At 42.4% G+C, this 13,899-nt stretch overlaps 3 protein-coding genes across 3 annotated transcripts; 2 read left to right on the forward strand and 1 right to left on the reverse strand.

Moving 5' to 3' along the window:
• Nucleotides 1-1,262: 1,262 nt before the first annotated feature.
• Bfra_012104 (uncharacterized protein) lies at nt 1,263-3,218 on the forward strand (the record flags this gene model as incomplete). Its single annotated transcript, XM_037342425.1, has 5 exons — nt 1,263-1,552; nt 1,609-1,978; nt 2,037-2,176; nt 2,347-2,631; nt 2,717-3,218. 5 exons carry the CDS (start codon nt 1,263-1,265, stop codon nt 3,216-3,218), a joined length of 1,587 nt encoding a protein of 528 aa, XP_037187722.1.
• A 6,532-nt stretch (nt 3,219-9,750) lies between these two features.
• On the reverse strand, nt 9,751-10,623 carry Bfra_012105 (putative ribosomal protein s21 protein; the record flags this gene model as incomplete). Its single annotated transcript, XM_037342426.1, has 1 exon — nt 9,751-10,623. One exon carries the CDS (start codon nt 10,621-10,623, stop codon nt 9,751-9,753), a length of 873 nt encoding a protein of 290 aa, XP_037187723.1.
• A 326-nt stretch (nt 10,624-10,949) lies between these two features.
• Nucleotides 10,950-13,447, forward strand: Bfra_012106 (putative u1 snrnp-associated protein usp107 protein; the record flags this gene model as incomplete). The annotated part of the gene is made up of 5 exons (XM_037342427.1): nt 10,950-10,971; nt 11,041-11,127; nt 11,186-11,229; nt 11,256-13,289; nt 13,355-13,447. 5 exons carry the CDS (start codon nt 10,950-10,952, stop codon nt 13,445-13,447), a joined length of 2,280 nt encoding a protein of 759 aa, XP_037187724.1.
• Nucleotides 13,448-13,899: the final 452 nt, after the last annotated feature.

Below are 13,899 nucleotides of genomic sequence, written 5' to 3' on the forward strand. Positions count from 1 at the left end.
ACAGCTTTTTTTAACGTTCGTTGCAATAACCCAGCGTCCCTCCCCATAATAGTGGTTCGTTTCGCGTGTCGTGCCATGTCCTGTAGAACTATATATTTTAGTATATATTTATACGAAAGGAATAAAGACCTACTATCAAAACGAACAGCTAACATCATCTCTGCAGCCTCTTGTAGCGCCTCGATTGCTGAGGATTGAAATCGGAGGTCTGTTCTAATCGTTTGAGCTACTTGTCGTATAAGCCTCGCAAACGCTGCTCGGGGTATAAGATTTGCCCAAGTGTTGGTATAAAACTTAATCTCTCTCGACAAAAGCTCTATATAGAGTTAATTTGATGATTCGACGTCTAAATTTGATGAACGATTTCTACTCACTCAGATCACGAACTCTCTTTCCATTGGATAAAACCCTTCTTGGCTTGTGTTTGAAAATGGGTATTTTAGACTTCTTAATGCTCTTCTTAGCCTTAGGCTTTCTACCAATGATAGACTTTCTTGCTCCAGTGTTTTTGACTGTTTTGCCGCTATATTGGCCCCTTGTATTGTTTGTACGATCTTCAGGTTCAATAGAGGGGGAAGATGGAGCGGGGGAGTTTTGATGAGATGGAGCGGGGGAGTCTTGATGAGATGGAGCAGGAGATTGCTCTTGAGAACGTCTTGGAGAGTGAAGGGGGGAAGGATCCGGCCTGTGGGTCGGAGCATTCTGAAGTCCTTGTGAAGCTCCTTGATTTGCCATACTCCCTGATCGCCTAGCGGTCTCTGCCCTTTTTAGTCTAGCAAGCTCCCGTAAATGCTGTCTTTGTGTTGGCATTACGAGATCCCTCACACTATTCAAAAAGGTTGAAACACTTTGCATGTAATCTTGAGCCTTTCAATAAATAAAAATGTTAGTAGCACTACTACAACAGAGTAGGGAGTCATACATACCAAAGAAAGTGATTATAATTACAATCTTTTTATTGTAATATCGTTTCAAATCAGAAAAGGGAAGCGTTTGTATGAAGGATTCCAAAATTCCGTTTGTAGAGCGAATGAAGCAAACATGATCATGTGACTCGGCATATCGTCTGTGCCCCCTTTGCTTTTTAATATTGATCGAGATTGGTGCCTACAACCAACCACCACTTCTCGAGCCTCTTTGCAGCGAAGACTCATTCTTCCTTTTAGTTTAACTTATGTTTCAAATATTAATTCAATTGAATCAAAACAATTGAAAGACACTTACGTTTCCCATCTAAGGTTGTATCTTTTAGAAGATTAAAGATGTCGCAACAATCAAAAAGCGTTGGTAGCGGAGCTCCTGGTAAACGTCGCAAAAGCGTAAATGAATATTCGTCCAATCCCCATTCTATTTACGAGCGAAAAAGGCAACAGAATCTTCCCCCTGACGTGCGCGCAGCGTATAAAGCCAAAGAGAATGCGAGAGTTAAAGTCATTTATCATATTAACAAGCTAAAAAAATCTCCATTGTATCAAAGCGCAAATGAAGATGATCGAAAAGTGTTGGAAGAGAAAAAGAAGAGAGAAATTCTTGATTCAATAAAAGTGGAAAAGTAGGTATCAGATCGTAATATTCACTAATTTACTCACTAACTTTTAATGGTTTTAGGCCTGATTCGGGGGCGAATGAGCTTATCCTAGGTGGGGCTGATTCGTTCAATCCTTTGATTGAAATCGGTAGTGATACCGATTCGCAGTCTGAAATGAGTGAGCAGGAGGAAGACGACGATCTTTTTGATTTTGAGGCTATTAGTGATAATGATGGGGATGAGCTCAGTGATAACAGCTGCCTAAGTGAGAAAGAGGGAGAGGAAGAGATAGATGAAGAGGAGGAAGGAGAAGAAGATAGTGAAATGGAAATGGATATCGATGACTTCGATGAAGAGGAGGTAAAACGATTAGAGGAAGAAATGGGACTCGAGATCTCTGATGAATGGAAAGAGCGTGTCGATAATGGCATTTGGGGGAGGCCAAGTGAGGTAGATCATCTCTCCATGGGTTTTTAAGCTTTAACAATCTAAACTAACAGTAAAATAGGCTATAGCGTGGATTCATAACCTTCCACGTTGGAAGGATTATTGGAGCAAAGCATATTACAGATTGGAAGCTACTTTACAGGCTTTGACCTTCGGTGTACCATCATTGGGTTATGACTGGGTGGTTTGTCAAGGGGCAAGGTCAGTTGTTAATGATAATTTTTGCTTTTAGGCTTGACGATCTTTTTTACTTGCGCTTTTTACTTGCGTTTTTTACTTGCGTTTTTTACTTGCGTTTTTTACTTGCGTTTTTTACTTGCGTTTTTTTACCTACCGGGCAGGTGTTTTGGAATCCTCGTTAACACGCTTAGGTACCCCAAGAAATTACCACATCAATTGTTCGATTGCTCGCAAAGAGCTATTTGGCGGAATCTCTCTGTATGGGCCCCAGAAAAGTTAAATCGATTAATGAACCGGCCGAGTTCTGATCGTCTTTCCCTTCCTGGCCCGTGTGGATGGTGGGTCTATTTGTGGAAAGAGCACAAATATAGCGCAAAACGACACGGGTTCTGGCAACCAAAGCAAGCTATGATCCAGAGGAGTAAGGACGCATGGAATTTACTTTTTTTCCCGGAGGAGGGTGAGGATTCTGAAGAGTACGCTGAGCTTCTATACATTTTTTCAAAGCATGATGTAAAGAAGCCGAACGATTGTTTTTATTTGTAATTTTCAAAATAAGAGGGATATGCAGCAACAACAGCAACAACAGCAACAACAGCAACAACGCCACCGCCGATCACAACATAGATTCGAAAATTGTCCATGCAGGCATTGTTGCGGTAAAGCGCAACCTTTGAGGACTATCAAAAAACATATCAATAAAGAGCATCGCATTGATACACAAGTGAACGAAAATAGTCGAAATACTTACCTCTCTGGATCGAAGAAAGTATGTAGTTGTTGGAGACACCCAGCTGGCAAATTAGTTGATCGAGCTACCTTTTATAGACACAATCGAAAGGAGCAGCCTCTCAGCACTTACACTATCAGCAGCAATAATCGATATTCAAGAGAGGTATCTAGTTTTAATACAAATAATGAAGAAGACGATGATACCATTTGGGGGTACGCAGAGGACGAAGTCAGGAGAACACTGGATGAAACCCAGGCAATGGAGGACTTTTTAGACGAGGGGGAGGGGGAGATACGAGAGGGCAGCAGATTGAGCTGGATGCAGATCTAGAGTTTACAATTCGAGAGCTAAATCGTATACAATATGATTCAAATGAGGGCCTGGATAGTGATAATATGGATGGTAGTGACGGATCTGATAGCAGCAGTGAATCGGATCAAATAGACTGGAGTAATCTAAGTATTTCTATTCTATTTAATAATGAACTAACCTTCAATAGATACCGAAATGCTAGTTGATTGGATTACACTCGAAACGCAAACTACACGCATTGGACAGCAAAAGATGATTGAATTTATTACGAAATATAGGGATTATATTGCCAACGCCTCCAATCCCCTTCCAAGTGTTTGGAGGAAGAATACACAGCTCCGAAACAAGACGGGTTTACAACCTGAGTGGATTGATTGCTGTATTAGAAGCTGTATGGCCTACACTGGGAGCAAGAGTGCGGACGATTCCTGTAGCTATGGGTCGTGTAGGGAACCCAGATGGCATAAAGGAACGAATAAGAGAGGAGAAAAACGTCCAAGAAAGCAATATCTCTTCTTTCCTCTGAAGGGGAGATTAAGTGCACAATTCAGGTCTTCTAAGGCTGAGTGTCTAACAACTTATAGGGCCAGTTTTGATAGAATCGAAGATCGAGATGGGAATAAAGAGTGGGGGATGTCTTTGATGGCGATTTATATCAGAATTACCATAGGAAGAAGCTTGGTCTGTTTCAGAAATAAGACGCCCCTACATTCTGTCTTTGTAGATTAATACTAATTAGAAGTACAGCAGAAGATATAGCTCTAGCGCTATTACAAGATGGTGCCCAGATAACCAGAATCAACAATCATCATATATGCCCTGTTATTCTACTCAATCTCAATCTTCCTCCAAACGAGCGAGTGAAGAAGCAGAACTTTTTATTGTCTTGCTTGATACCAGGACCAAGAAAGGTTGGTGATTTAGATTCTTTTCTGCAACCTATGGTAGATGAGATGCTGGTTTTAGGTAAGGGTATTCATAGTCTAGATGAATATAATGGTTCTAAGCATCGGCTATACAACTCCTTTACAAAAAAGCCGTTTATACTACGCGCATGGATTATTATTGTATCTGGGGATGGTCCTGGGAGAGCTGAGGCTATGGGATTAAAGGAGCCCGGTAATGCGTATCGCCCATGTCATTATTGTATGATCTGTGGTATTCGCAAATCTAATGGTGGTTCTTATTACATCCCACACACTGCAGCTCAATTACGAGATGGGGTCTAGAACTAAGGAATAATGTTCGATTTCAATTGAGAGAATGGGAAGGAATGCGAGTGGATAAGATAGCAAAAGGTAAATATTGGGGGTTCGCACGCAGTTCTATATTACTCAAACTCGAGTCAATTCATTTCACAAAGAGTACTGGGATTGATATAATGCATTGTATCTTACAGAATGTAGTACAGGATCTTCATCTTCTGTGGGGAGGCAGACGGTTCAATCTGGATGACGAGAAATTCTATAAGAAGAGGGTTAAAGAGTTAAAAAAGAAGCGGAAACAACAAGAAGACAAGGCATTGTTATCAACATTAAGGGGAGGAAATCCTTCGCTGTATAGAGTAAGGAATGCGACCACGTCACAGGTATCAGATTCAGAAGATATTGAACGCGATTTAGAGGATCGAAGGGAGGATGGATTGGATGAGGAAGTGTTTTTGGCACCGTATGTTGTACCAGAAAAAGAATGGCGCCGATTAGGTACTATTCAAGAAGAGGCAAGATATACAATTCCCTCGCAGCTTGGACAAGGTGCTAGACGTATAGATAAATATTGGAAGGGATATAAAGCTGCAGAATGGGAGGAGTTCCTGGTACGGGATGGAACCATTCTTTTAGCAAATCTACCAGGGTTTGAACCCTATTTGGAGAACTTCACTCTGCTAAGAGATATATATGTTTTATGTCGCAAAAGGTCGATATCGAAGGAAGACATAGACAATCTCGAACAGAAATCAAGGGAATTCGTACGAACGTTTCAAGAGTTATATTATCAGGGCAAAGAAGATCGCATAAAAGTGTGTAAGATCAATCAGCACTCTTTGCTTCATTTGGGTATGAAAATCCAATCTCTCGAATTTTTACTTGTATACAAGTAGAAAAATTCTAACGCGGAATAGCAACGCAAATTAGAGATTTAGGCCCAGGATGGGTGTTTTGGGCATGGCCAATAGAAAGATACATTGGTATTTGTAAGAGTATGGTGGTTAATATGGTCAATATGGATAAGGCTCTGTCGAATCGATTGATACAAATGGAACACATGAATCACTTACCAGAATCCAAGAGTCGCTATGGACAGAAGAAGAGCTATCTGGAGCAAGGCCTAGAGTTCCCAATAACATTCAGGGCATCTCTTGACACGAACCTAAGTCGTGTGCAACTCAGTCTAATTAAACAGCATTTTAGAGGGGAAGATTTAAAACAATGGCCAATCAATGAGGATTCTACAAAGCTCTTCAAAAAAGCGAGGATTGATATCGATATAACGATAGGGACGAAAATTGGGCAAGGCATTTCGACAAAGAATCGCGATGATTCGTATGTGCGGTGGTGTTTAGAAGGAGAAACCAGGGAGCGATATGGGAGGGTACAAATTATTACACAAAACTACGATTGGGAAGAGATTGCAATAGTGCAGGAGTTTCGCTCTGTGCGAAAACATAGGAAATGGGACTTTTTAATAGTTGATGGATCTGCTAATGAGAGATTTGGTAGATTGAAGACTATAAAATTGAGAGAAATAAGGGACGTCGTCGGGAGGATAGAAGTGACGGGGATCGTGAAAGTCATCGGGATGGGTTTATGGCGTTGATTTTACGGAATGGGCTTTATTTTGATTAGAAAATAGAAAATACCTTACATTGCAATAGTATTACTTTTATGTTTGTTTATAATTGGATTCCAAAACAATCAACTTTATAACTATATTTTCATTTTTTCCATCAAAATTCAATAATAAACGGGTCGCAAAAAGAACCGATTTGATTCGTCAGTGACGAAGAGCTCTATTCATCATTGACGAATATATATATCAATATCGTAATGTACGAAATATAAATTTGTATGGGGTTTATATTGAATTTCTCTTCGTCCGGAATATTAACTTTGCCACCACAGGGTGCCTGCAGCATATGGAATTCTCGAGAATACTCACTGTGCTTGTAACGAATGATATATATAGATTACCAGTATTGTCTCAATACTGGTGGCTACTGGAAGGTTGATATGAACAGCCAGAGGAGGTGAATTTACCACTACTGCGCTTAAGCAGAGGCTAAACGCCGCAAGATTGAAAGCTAATAACTGTCTTCTAGCTTGTTCTGGGGATAACTGTCGATTAGATGAACGGTAGACACTGTGCGACTGGTTCCAGATAATGTCAATTATGTATAACGAGTCTGATAAAACTTAACGGAACATCCAGGGACGCTTATTTGAATCTAGAAACTTCGATGCGGTTCGCAACGTGGACTATTTCGAAAGTCGTTATTTTAAGACATCTCCAGGTTTCTAAGAGCGTGTTCGAAAAACATTTCAATACAACCTCAGCATTATCATGATCGTATCATTCAAAAAGAAGACGGCATACATCACCGAGAAAATACATTTATTGATCTTGTTCAGAGCAGCAATATTAAATGATGTTACTGAAAGTACATTGAGTGATGTTGCGGCAGGCAAACAATGAGCTTCGGAGTTGAACCCGCCTCCGTTGTTGGATCATCGAGCGACTAAACATACAGCCAGGTACTTTATTCGTTCTGAACCTGCGTCTGTGAACGGCAAGCATGTATACTGACACGAAAAGGGAAACTTAAGCGCCCCGAAATTGTTACTGATGTTTATCTAGCCGTTCCGTTTCACTAAAATGGTCAAAATGACAGTACATGAGGCTGTAGCTGCCTCTATATCAGTATCCTCGAGCATAGGATATAGCATAGGAAACATCTTGCGGGCTCACGTGCGCATTTCCCAAGTTCAATGTCCTGAAACTCTAGAATATAACGAGGAATACTCTGCTTCACAGTTTTGGCAGCCGGCGCCTGAATCTTCAAATTAGTCTATTGACGAGCCTGGACCACAGCATTCCTATTGTACATTTCTTAAGTCCCCAGAGCTAATCCTTTCGCAATTCTATAGCTTGCCATGATATCACAAAGCTTCATGCGCCCTGTAAATACACACTATCATTAAGACATCTATTAAGTCTTTTAGATAAGATAGGGGCACATGGTAACTAAACTTTAAATTTCAAGTTACAGTATAGATTATATCGTAATACTTCAGTACAGCGTATAAAAAGCCTGTCGCGTTTGTAGAATTTCGTTTATACGAGAAAAAGTTCCGTAGAATGGGGATTGTGGGTTGGTCGTAGGTCAAGGGTGTGAGTATATGCGAACTTGCCACTATGGTACTGGCGGAAGCGACGCACATACATGGTACCCATTTGTCAAAGTCATCTGATGTTGACGAGTATATATTAGTAGTATTATATGTGATGCGACCGTGAATTAGATGTCCTGTCGTCAATTGCAGAGTATTTCTAGCTATAACTGTCAGTGGAGGGGAATTCCAAGAAAGTTCATTTATCCAGAAATTCTGTTAGGCATAACGGCGAGTAACCAATTGTTGGGTAGCGCGACGAGAGCAAGTGCAGTCCCGGGCTGCAGGCCTTAAGCAGGCCTTAAGCAGGCCAGCGTAGGCAATATTATGTACTGCCATGCAGTAGATTGGGGAAAGGGTCACTATAAAGCAATCACGATGAGAGTGGGTCAGAAGATCCGACGAGGTGGGATCGGAGAATTTGTCGGAGGTAAGCTCATGAAACTTGATAGGAGGCGAGCGACATGAACCATCATTAGGTTGAAATGCCAAATGGCCCTGCTAGTTCAGCTAAAGTTTGCAGAAGGAAAGCTATGAGGATGGAGGGATAGTCAGTCAAAATACAGCGATTTGGAATTTCAAATTTCGAATCAGCGAGTTATTTCACATTGGATTTCATCATGGTGTGTCTGAGAATAATGGAGGATTATTTCATCCGATTCAATTTGATATTTGGCAATGGTGCGATTCCGATTTGATGTGGTTGTCTGAGGGTTTGGTAATTTGTGGAAACTCGATATCATCGCGGGATCGGAGTTCCCTCCGACGACAAGGACGGGGCGCGATCTCGGATATGATTAGATGGTAGGTTCAGGAGATCCATCCGATGGGCTATCGAAACTTGAAGTTTCAACATGGAATCTAAGATTCTGTGCGAGTGTTCATTTACAGAATAGTCTATTTAGCTTCAATAGATCTGTAGATTGAGTTTTGTGATTAGATTTCGAAAGTTGATAGGGCTTTAGCTTCAAAGGTTCAGTTGAATGAGGCAGACCAGTGCTGTTGAAGCTTTTTCTATCTTTGAATTTGCATTGTTCTAGATGCATTGCTGGCTGTTCGGGTGAGGAGATTTGAGTAGATGAAATAAGTGAGTGGACGGATATATCACGGGTAAAGTAACGGAAGATAGAGATGCTTCTCAAAACGAAATATTCGGATCCCAACCAGTACTTCCATGTATGATTGGCCCAACTGGAGATGAGTAGATGTACATTCCTGGAACGGATCGGTCGGTAATTCTTGATACAATACAACGGTAGATAGACTTCTTGAACTAGGTTGAGAACTTGAGATGGCCTGCCAAGTTTATGTAGAAAGAAGGGAGTTGATAAGAATATGAGTAATGATAGGTGCTCTAAGTAACATCATCCGGATTTTAGAATTAACACATTGGCTTGTGGATTCATTTTCGACTTCATCTTAGATATTGATAGCTGTTGCCGGTGGACCTGTGGCTGTGTGGCGCATGGTTTTTTGGTGACTGGAAAGTAGCTCGAGCTTCGAAAGATTTCTATTTATATGTGATATAGCAGCCACAGTTATTTTCGAGGTACAAGAAAATTTAATTAATAGATTGATTACAAGCTCTTAATTGGCTCGATTCGATCTCGATGTAAAAATATTGACTGCTTGATTTACAGTTGAATTTCAAAAAACCACATGGTTTGGGTGGCAAATCAGAGGAGTATCTGTGCTAGTGATCTGCCGCTGATCTGCCGATGGGCTCGAAGCCATTGGCTTAAACGAAATAGGGGAGACATTCGTACTACGTTTAATGGGGTTTGACGAGGGCATGGCATGGATTCCAATGAGGACATGCGTGTGTGTCGTGCTCACACAGTCGAAAAAATCATCATGTCCTACAGATCCCACGTTTAGATTACCGTTAATTGTACGAATTTGGCTGATATTGAAGTTGTAAGTCAAGTTGATAGGTGCCCGGTGTGTTCATCTGTGCATTTTGAATGCTTTGTACTTATTCGAGTTTCATATCTGGGGTTTTCACAATTTTTTGTTACTTCCCTACAGTAATATACATAATGATGAAGTCTAACGTATCTCCCAGACTCTCTCTGCAATGTACGAGTACTGCATGTCCTCTGATTGTAAAGTATGTGCAAGTAGGTCATATCTCCACCCTCACATCCCATTCATGAAAGTTTTTACCACCCTTGATTCTTCAACTGCTTCACTCTGCCCACAATGCCCTTGAATCCCTCCATGAAGTTGTTTCTCCATCTTTGTCGACGAAGCCTCTTCCTTTTCATACCACCTCTTTCATGAAACCTTTGATGTGTTTGATCATGACGAACTTTATTCAATGCACACGAAGCCTCCAGCATTCGGATTCCCCGTGATAAATCTATATTGGATTTAATATCCACCGTTCGACCAGTTCGGGGCGAGAGCCGCATTTCAGTTCGTGGAGGTTGAATTGGGTTTACCATTGAGGCAACTTCATGCATGAAATCCTCATGACTTCCTGTCAATCCAGTCTTCTTATTGGGAACTTGCATTCCTGCAAATTGTGTAGACATCCCTGGGAGGCGTGTCAAATTGCTGGAGGGATTAGAAATGGTGGGATTACTCAATCGGCTGAGAAGACTGGAGGATTTTAATTCGGGCGATTGATAGGTTCTAGGAGTATTGGTTCGCTTCTCTAATTGGGCAGAGGAAGATTTGAAGTGTGAAGGGGCGGTACGGTGCTCAGGTTTTATCCAACTAAGAGTCTGGCTGATAGATTGCGTGCCGAGCGATTCGAGGGTATCTTCTTTTGGAGTGGGAGGGGATGCAGGAGAGCCATTAGAAGCTTCTCGCGTTGAAGGTGAAGGCGAGGATGTAGATGTTTCTGGAGTGAAAGGCGCTCGGGTGGTGGGTTCTGAATTTGGTGCGTATGTTCGTGAAGTTGTAGAAAGTGCCCGATGAGCTATGGGAGTTCTTATTACATTCTGTCTATTGGACTGTAATAGTTGGGCGAGTGGTGCATCTCTTGTGCTCGACCGAAATGCGGCCGATCCAATGCGTCTTAACTCCATGATACTATATGAATATTAGATAGGTGACTGGGGATCTGCGAGAAGAATTAGACTTACGATGATTAAATTGAGAGGTCGTCAACAGAGATGTCGTTGATACCGGGGGGCCGATGAACTTTTTTGGGGTGACGCGCTAAGAAATTTACATTGTCTGTGCGCTACGAATTTTGGATCCTCGGGATTCAAGCTGTGAAGTAAATATTACATTGTACTGCAAAAGAAACATTGATTGCGCCAGCTTCAATTCCTCTTTTTCTTTATCAATTTCAGTCACAAATTTTTAAACACTACAATTGCTACATTACACTTTCAAGGCTTTGATAATTATGTCGTACAATCCCTATGGTGGTAAGATAGCTAATGGCTTTGAATCTCCCTCGTCTTTCATCATTTGCTAATGAATGTTGATCTGTACAGCGTCGCCTTATGGTAGACCTCCAGGATTTGGCGGATTCCCAGGTCAAAATGGGTCTGCGCCTGGTATGGGGCCACCTCCGGGAATGGGTAAAAAACACTTGATAAATGAAGTATTGGTTTATTTAGCTAATATAAGGATGAATAGGACCTCCACCCGGCATGTCTGCGCCAGGTACAGCTCCTCCCCCGGTTTACAGCAAGTCAACAATCCACAGCCTTCACGACCCGGCGGGATCCCAGCTAGTTTTCAACCTCCGACCAACATGCCGAATATCAACTTCAGCGCGCCTGTCATTAGATTAGGTACCGGTCCTGCGAAATCCAATACACCAGTTTCAGCCAATGGTTCAGGAATAGACCCTATGTCCGGAGGAGGGTCAGACAGAGCTACCGCGTATACCCAGAACGCACAGAGAATGGCATCGATGAGAGAAAGTATTATGTCTTTAGTGCCGCCTACCAAGGAAGAGATCGTAAGAACTATATTTGTGGGCGGTATTACGGAAGGAGCTGGCGGTGACGAGGGAATAGAGAGGATTCTGAGCTCTGCAGGTAGGCTACGCCGATGGGATAGAGCTATTGATGGAGCTGGGAAGGAATGTAGTTTCGGATTTGCGCAGTATGATGATGCGGAGAGTTTGGCTACGGCTGTGGAGATTTTGAAAGATATTGAGATTCCAACCAAGAAACAACCGCCTTTTGATGGTACTAAGAAGGATGGAGAGGATGAAGTGGAGAAGAGCAAATTACTGGTCTTTGTGGATGATAATTCTTTGAACTATTTGGAGAATCATCAGGCTTCAAGAGCCGATGATGCTACAGGTGACCAAACGCGTCTCGACGCGGCTAGAATAGGGTTGAAGGCGGTACTTTACGAGCTGTTTCATCCACCTATGTTTGTTAAGGCTGAAGAGACTTCAGAGGATATTGCTATGCAGGATGCAAATGGGGGTGACAACGTTGAAGTTGTTAACATTCCATTGGCAGTAGACGATGAACTTTCGGACATTCCAGCTGAAATGAGAGAAACGGTTGCACAAGAAATTGCTGCTTTTAGAGATAGAAGTAATAGACGAGATCTTGAACGTCTTAAGCGCGAGGAGGAAATGGAGGCATTAGAAAGGCAAAGAAACGGTGCGCCTCGACCTTCACGCCTTGCTTCCCCTGGGCCACAAATTCCCAGTGGACCTTCTGCCGGTTCGAATAATATTCCTCTTGGACCTAGAGGTGTACCTAATGCACCTTCGGGCCCTAAATTCCAAGGCCAACAGATACCACGAGACTATCAAGCTGGTGTCAAGTTTGTTAATGGCAGTGGTCCCAATGGTGGATCTGGCGGGGACAGTTATTATAGCCGCGAAGACGAGGACAGTGATGCTAGCGATGAGGAACTCGAGCGACGAAGAAAGTCGAAAAAAGAGGCTGAACTTGAGAAGCAATATCTCGACCAAGAAAGGCGCTGGCTTAATCGCGAAAAATCTCGCACAGCTGCTGTTCAACGAGAAAAAGAACGTGAAGACGAGGATGTTGCGAATGCGGATGATCTGAAACAGAAGATGGCTGCAAGACTCAAGGAATGGGACGATGATGCTGAGGCTGCTCGCAAGACTGATCCTTATTATGTTGACCGAAGTCTCTGGGTTCGAAACCGTGCAATCTACGTTCAACGTGAAGCCGCTGCCGATGAGAGAGATAGAATTGCAGAACAACATGAGAGACGCCGCGAGACATCAGATAAAGAGCAAGCTAGAGGTTTGGCAGACTCATTCCTCGATCGTCAAGCCGAAGAACTCGAGACCAGATCTTCTCGCATGGCTCAACAGCCCTTCAAGTTGTCCCTTGGAGCTGCGGCCCAAAAAGCCCAAAAGGCAGCACCACCTCGTCGCACTGTTGCTGAAGTTGAAGGTCTTCTTGAAGATGAAGAAGAGGCCGATACTGCATCGAAGCGCACACTCATCCCAATCAAATTCGATCCTTCGACAGCAGCAGCTGGTCTTTCTGATGAAGAACGTGATCAGGCGGTTCGACAACTCGCACAAGAGATACCTACAGAGAAAGAGGGACTTTGGGCGTGGGATGTCAAGTGGGACTTTGTGGATGATTCTGTGATCGTGGAGAAGTTGAGACCGTTCGTTGAAAAGAAGATTGTGGAATATCTAGGAGTGCAGGAACAGTTACTTGTGGAGGTTGTTGAGGAGCATGTTAGGACTAGGGGGAAGCCACAAGAATTGGTGGAGCAATTGGAGGGGGTACGTAATTCTCTTTTGCTTTATCTCGTGGATTTTTGTTGCACATTTACTAACATTCTTTATAGGCATTGGATGAAGAAGCAGAAGTTCTAGTGAAGAAGCTATGGAGAATGGTCATTTTCTTCTCGGAGAGTGAGAAGAGAGGTCTTTCCGCATAAAGTTTAGTCACCATATCAAATCCAAGGAATGTTTCAAGAAGTGGCATTTGAAAAGCATGATACGGCGTTAACCCAATCTATCACAGGCAAAGGATGATTTGGGGAAGAAAAGGGGCATGTTTTTAATCGCAAGTAATTGCCGAGACAAATTTATGAAAATGTCAGGTAATGGTCTTTCCTGCAACACAGCGCCAAATGGCATGTACATTAAAAAAACTATGATAAATATCGCAGGTGCACAACAACTTGGCATCTTTCAACTTTCAATTCATATTTGTGGCGAGTACTTGAGATATTGCCAAAATTGGTCCTGGAAGAAATGATCATCCATCATGCCTGCTTTTGGAATTAATGAATACATCGTCGATGCACCCACGGGCATTCATCCGATTTGTGGATTAATATGCCCGGTCATGCAAGCCAGCCATCAGTGACTTCTAAACCTTATTCCC

This window comes from Botrytis fragariae (assembly GCF_013461495.1).
Source record: "Botrytis fragariae strain BVB16 chromosome Unknown tig00000260, whole genome shotgun sequence".
NCBI classification, from domain to species: Eukaryota; Fungi; Ascomycota; class Leotiomycetes; order Helotiales; family Sclerotiniaceae; genus Botrytis; species Botrytis fragariae.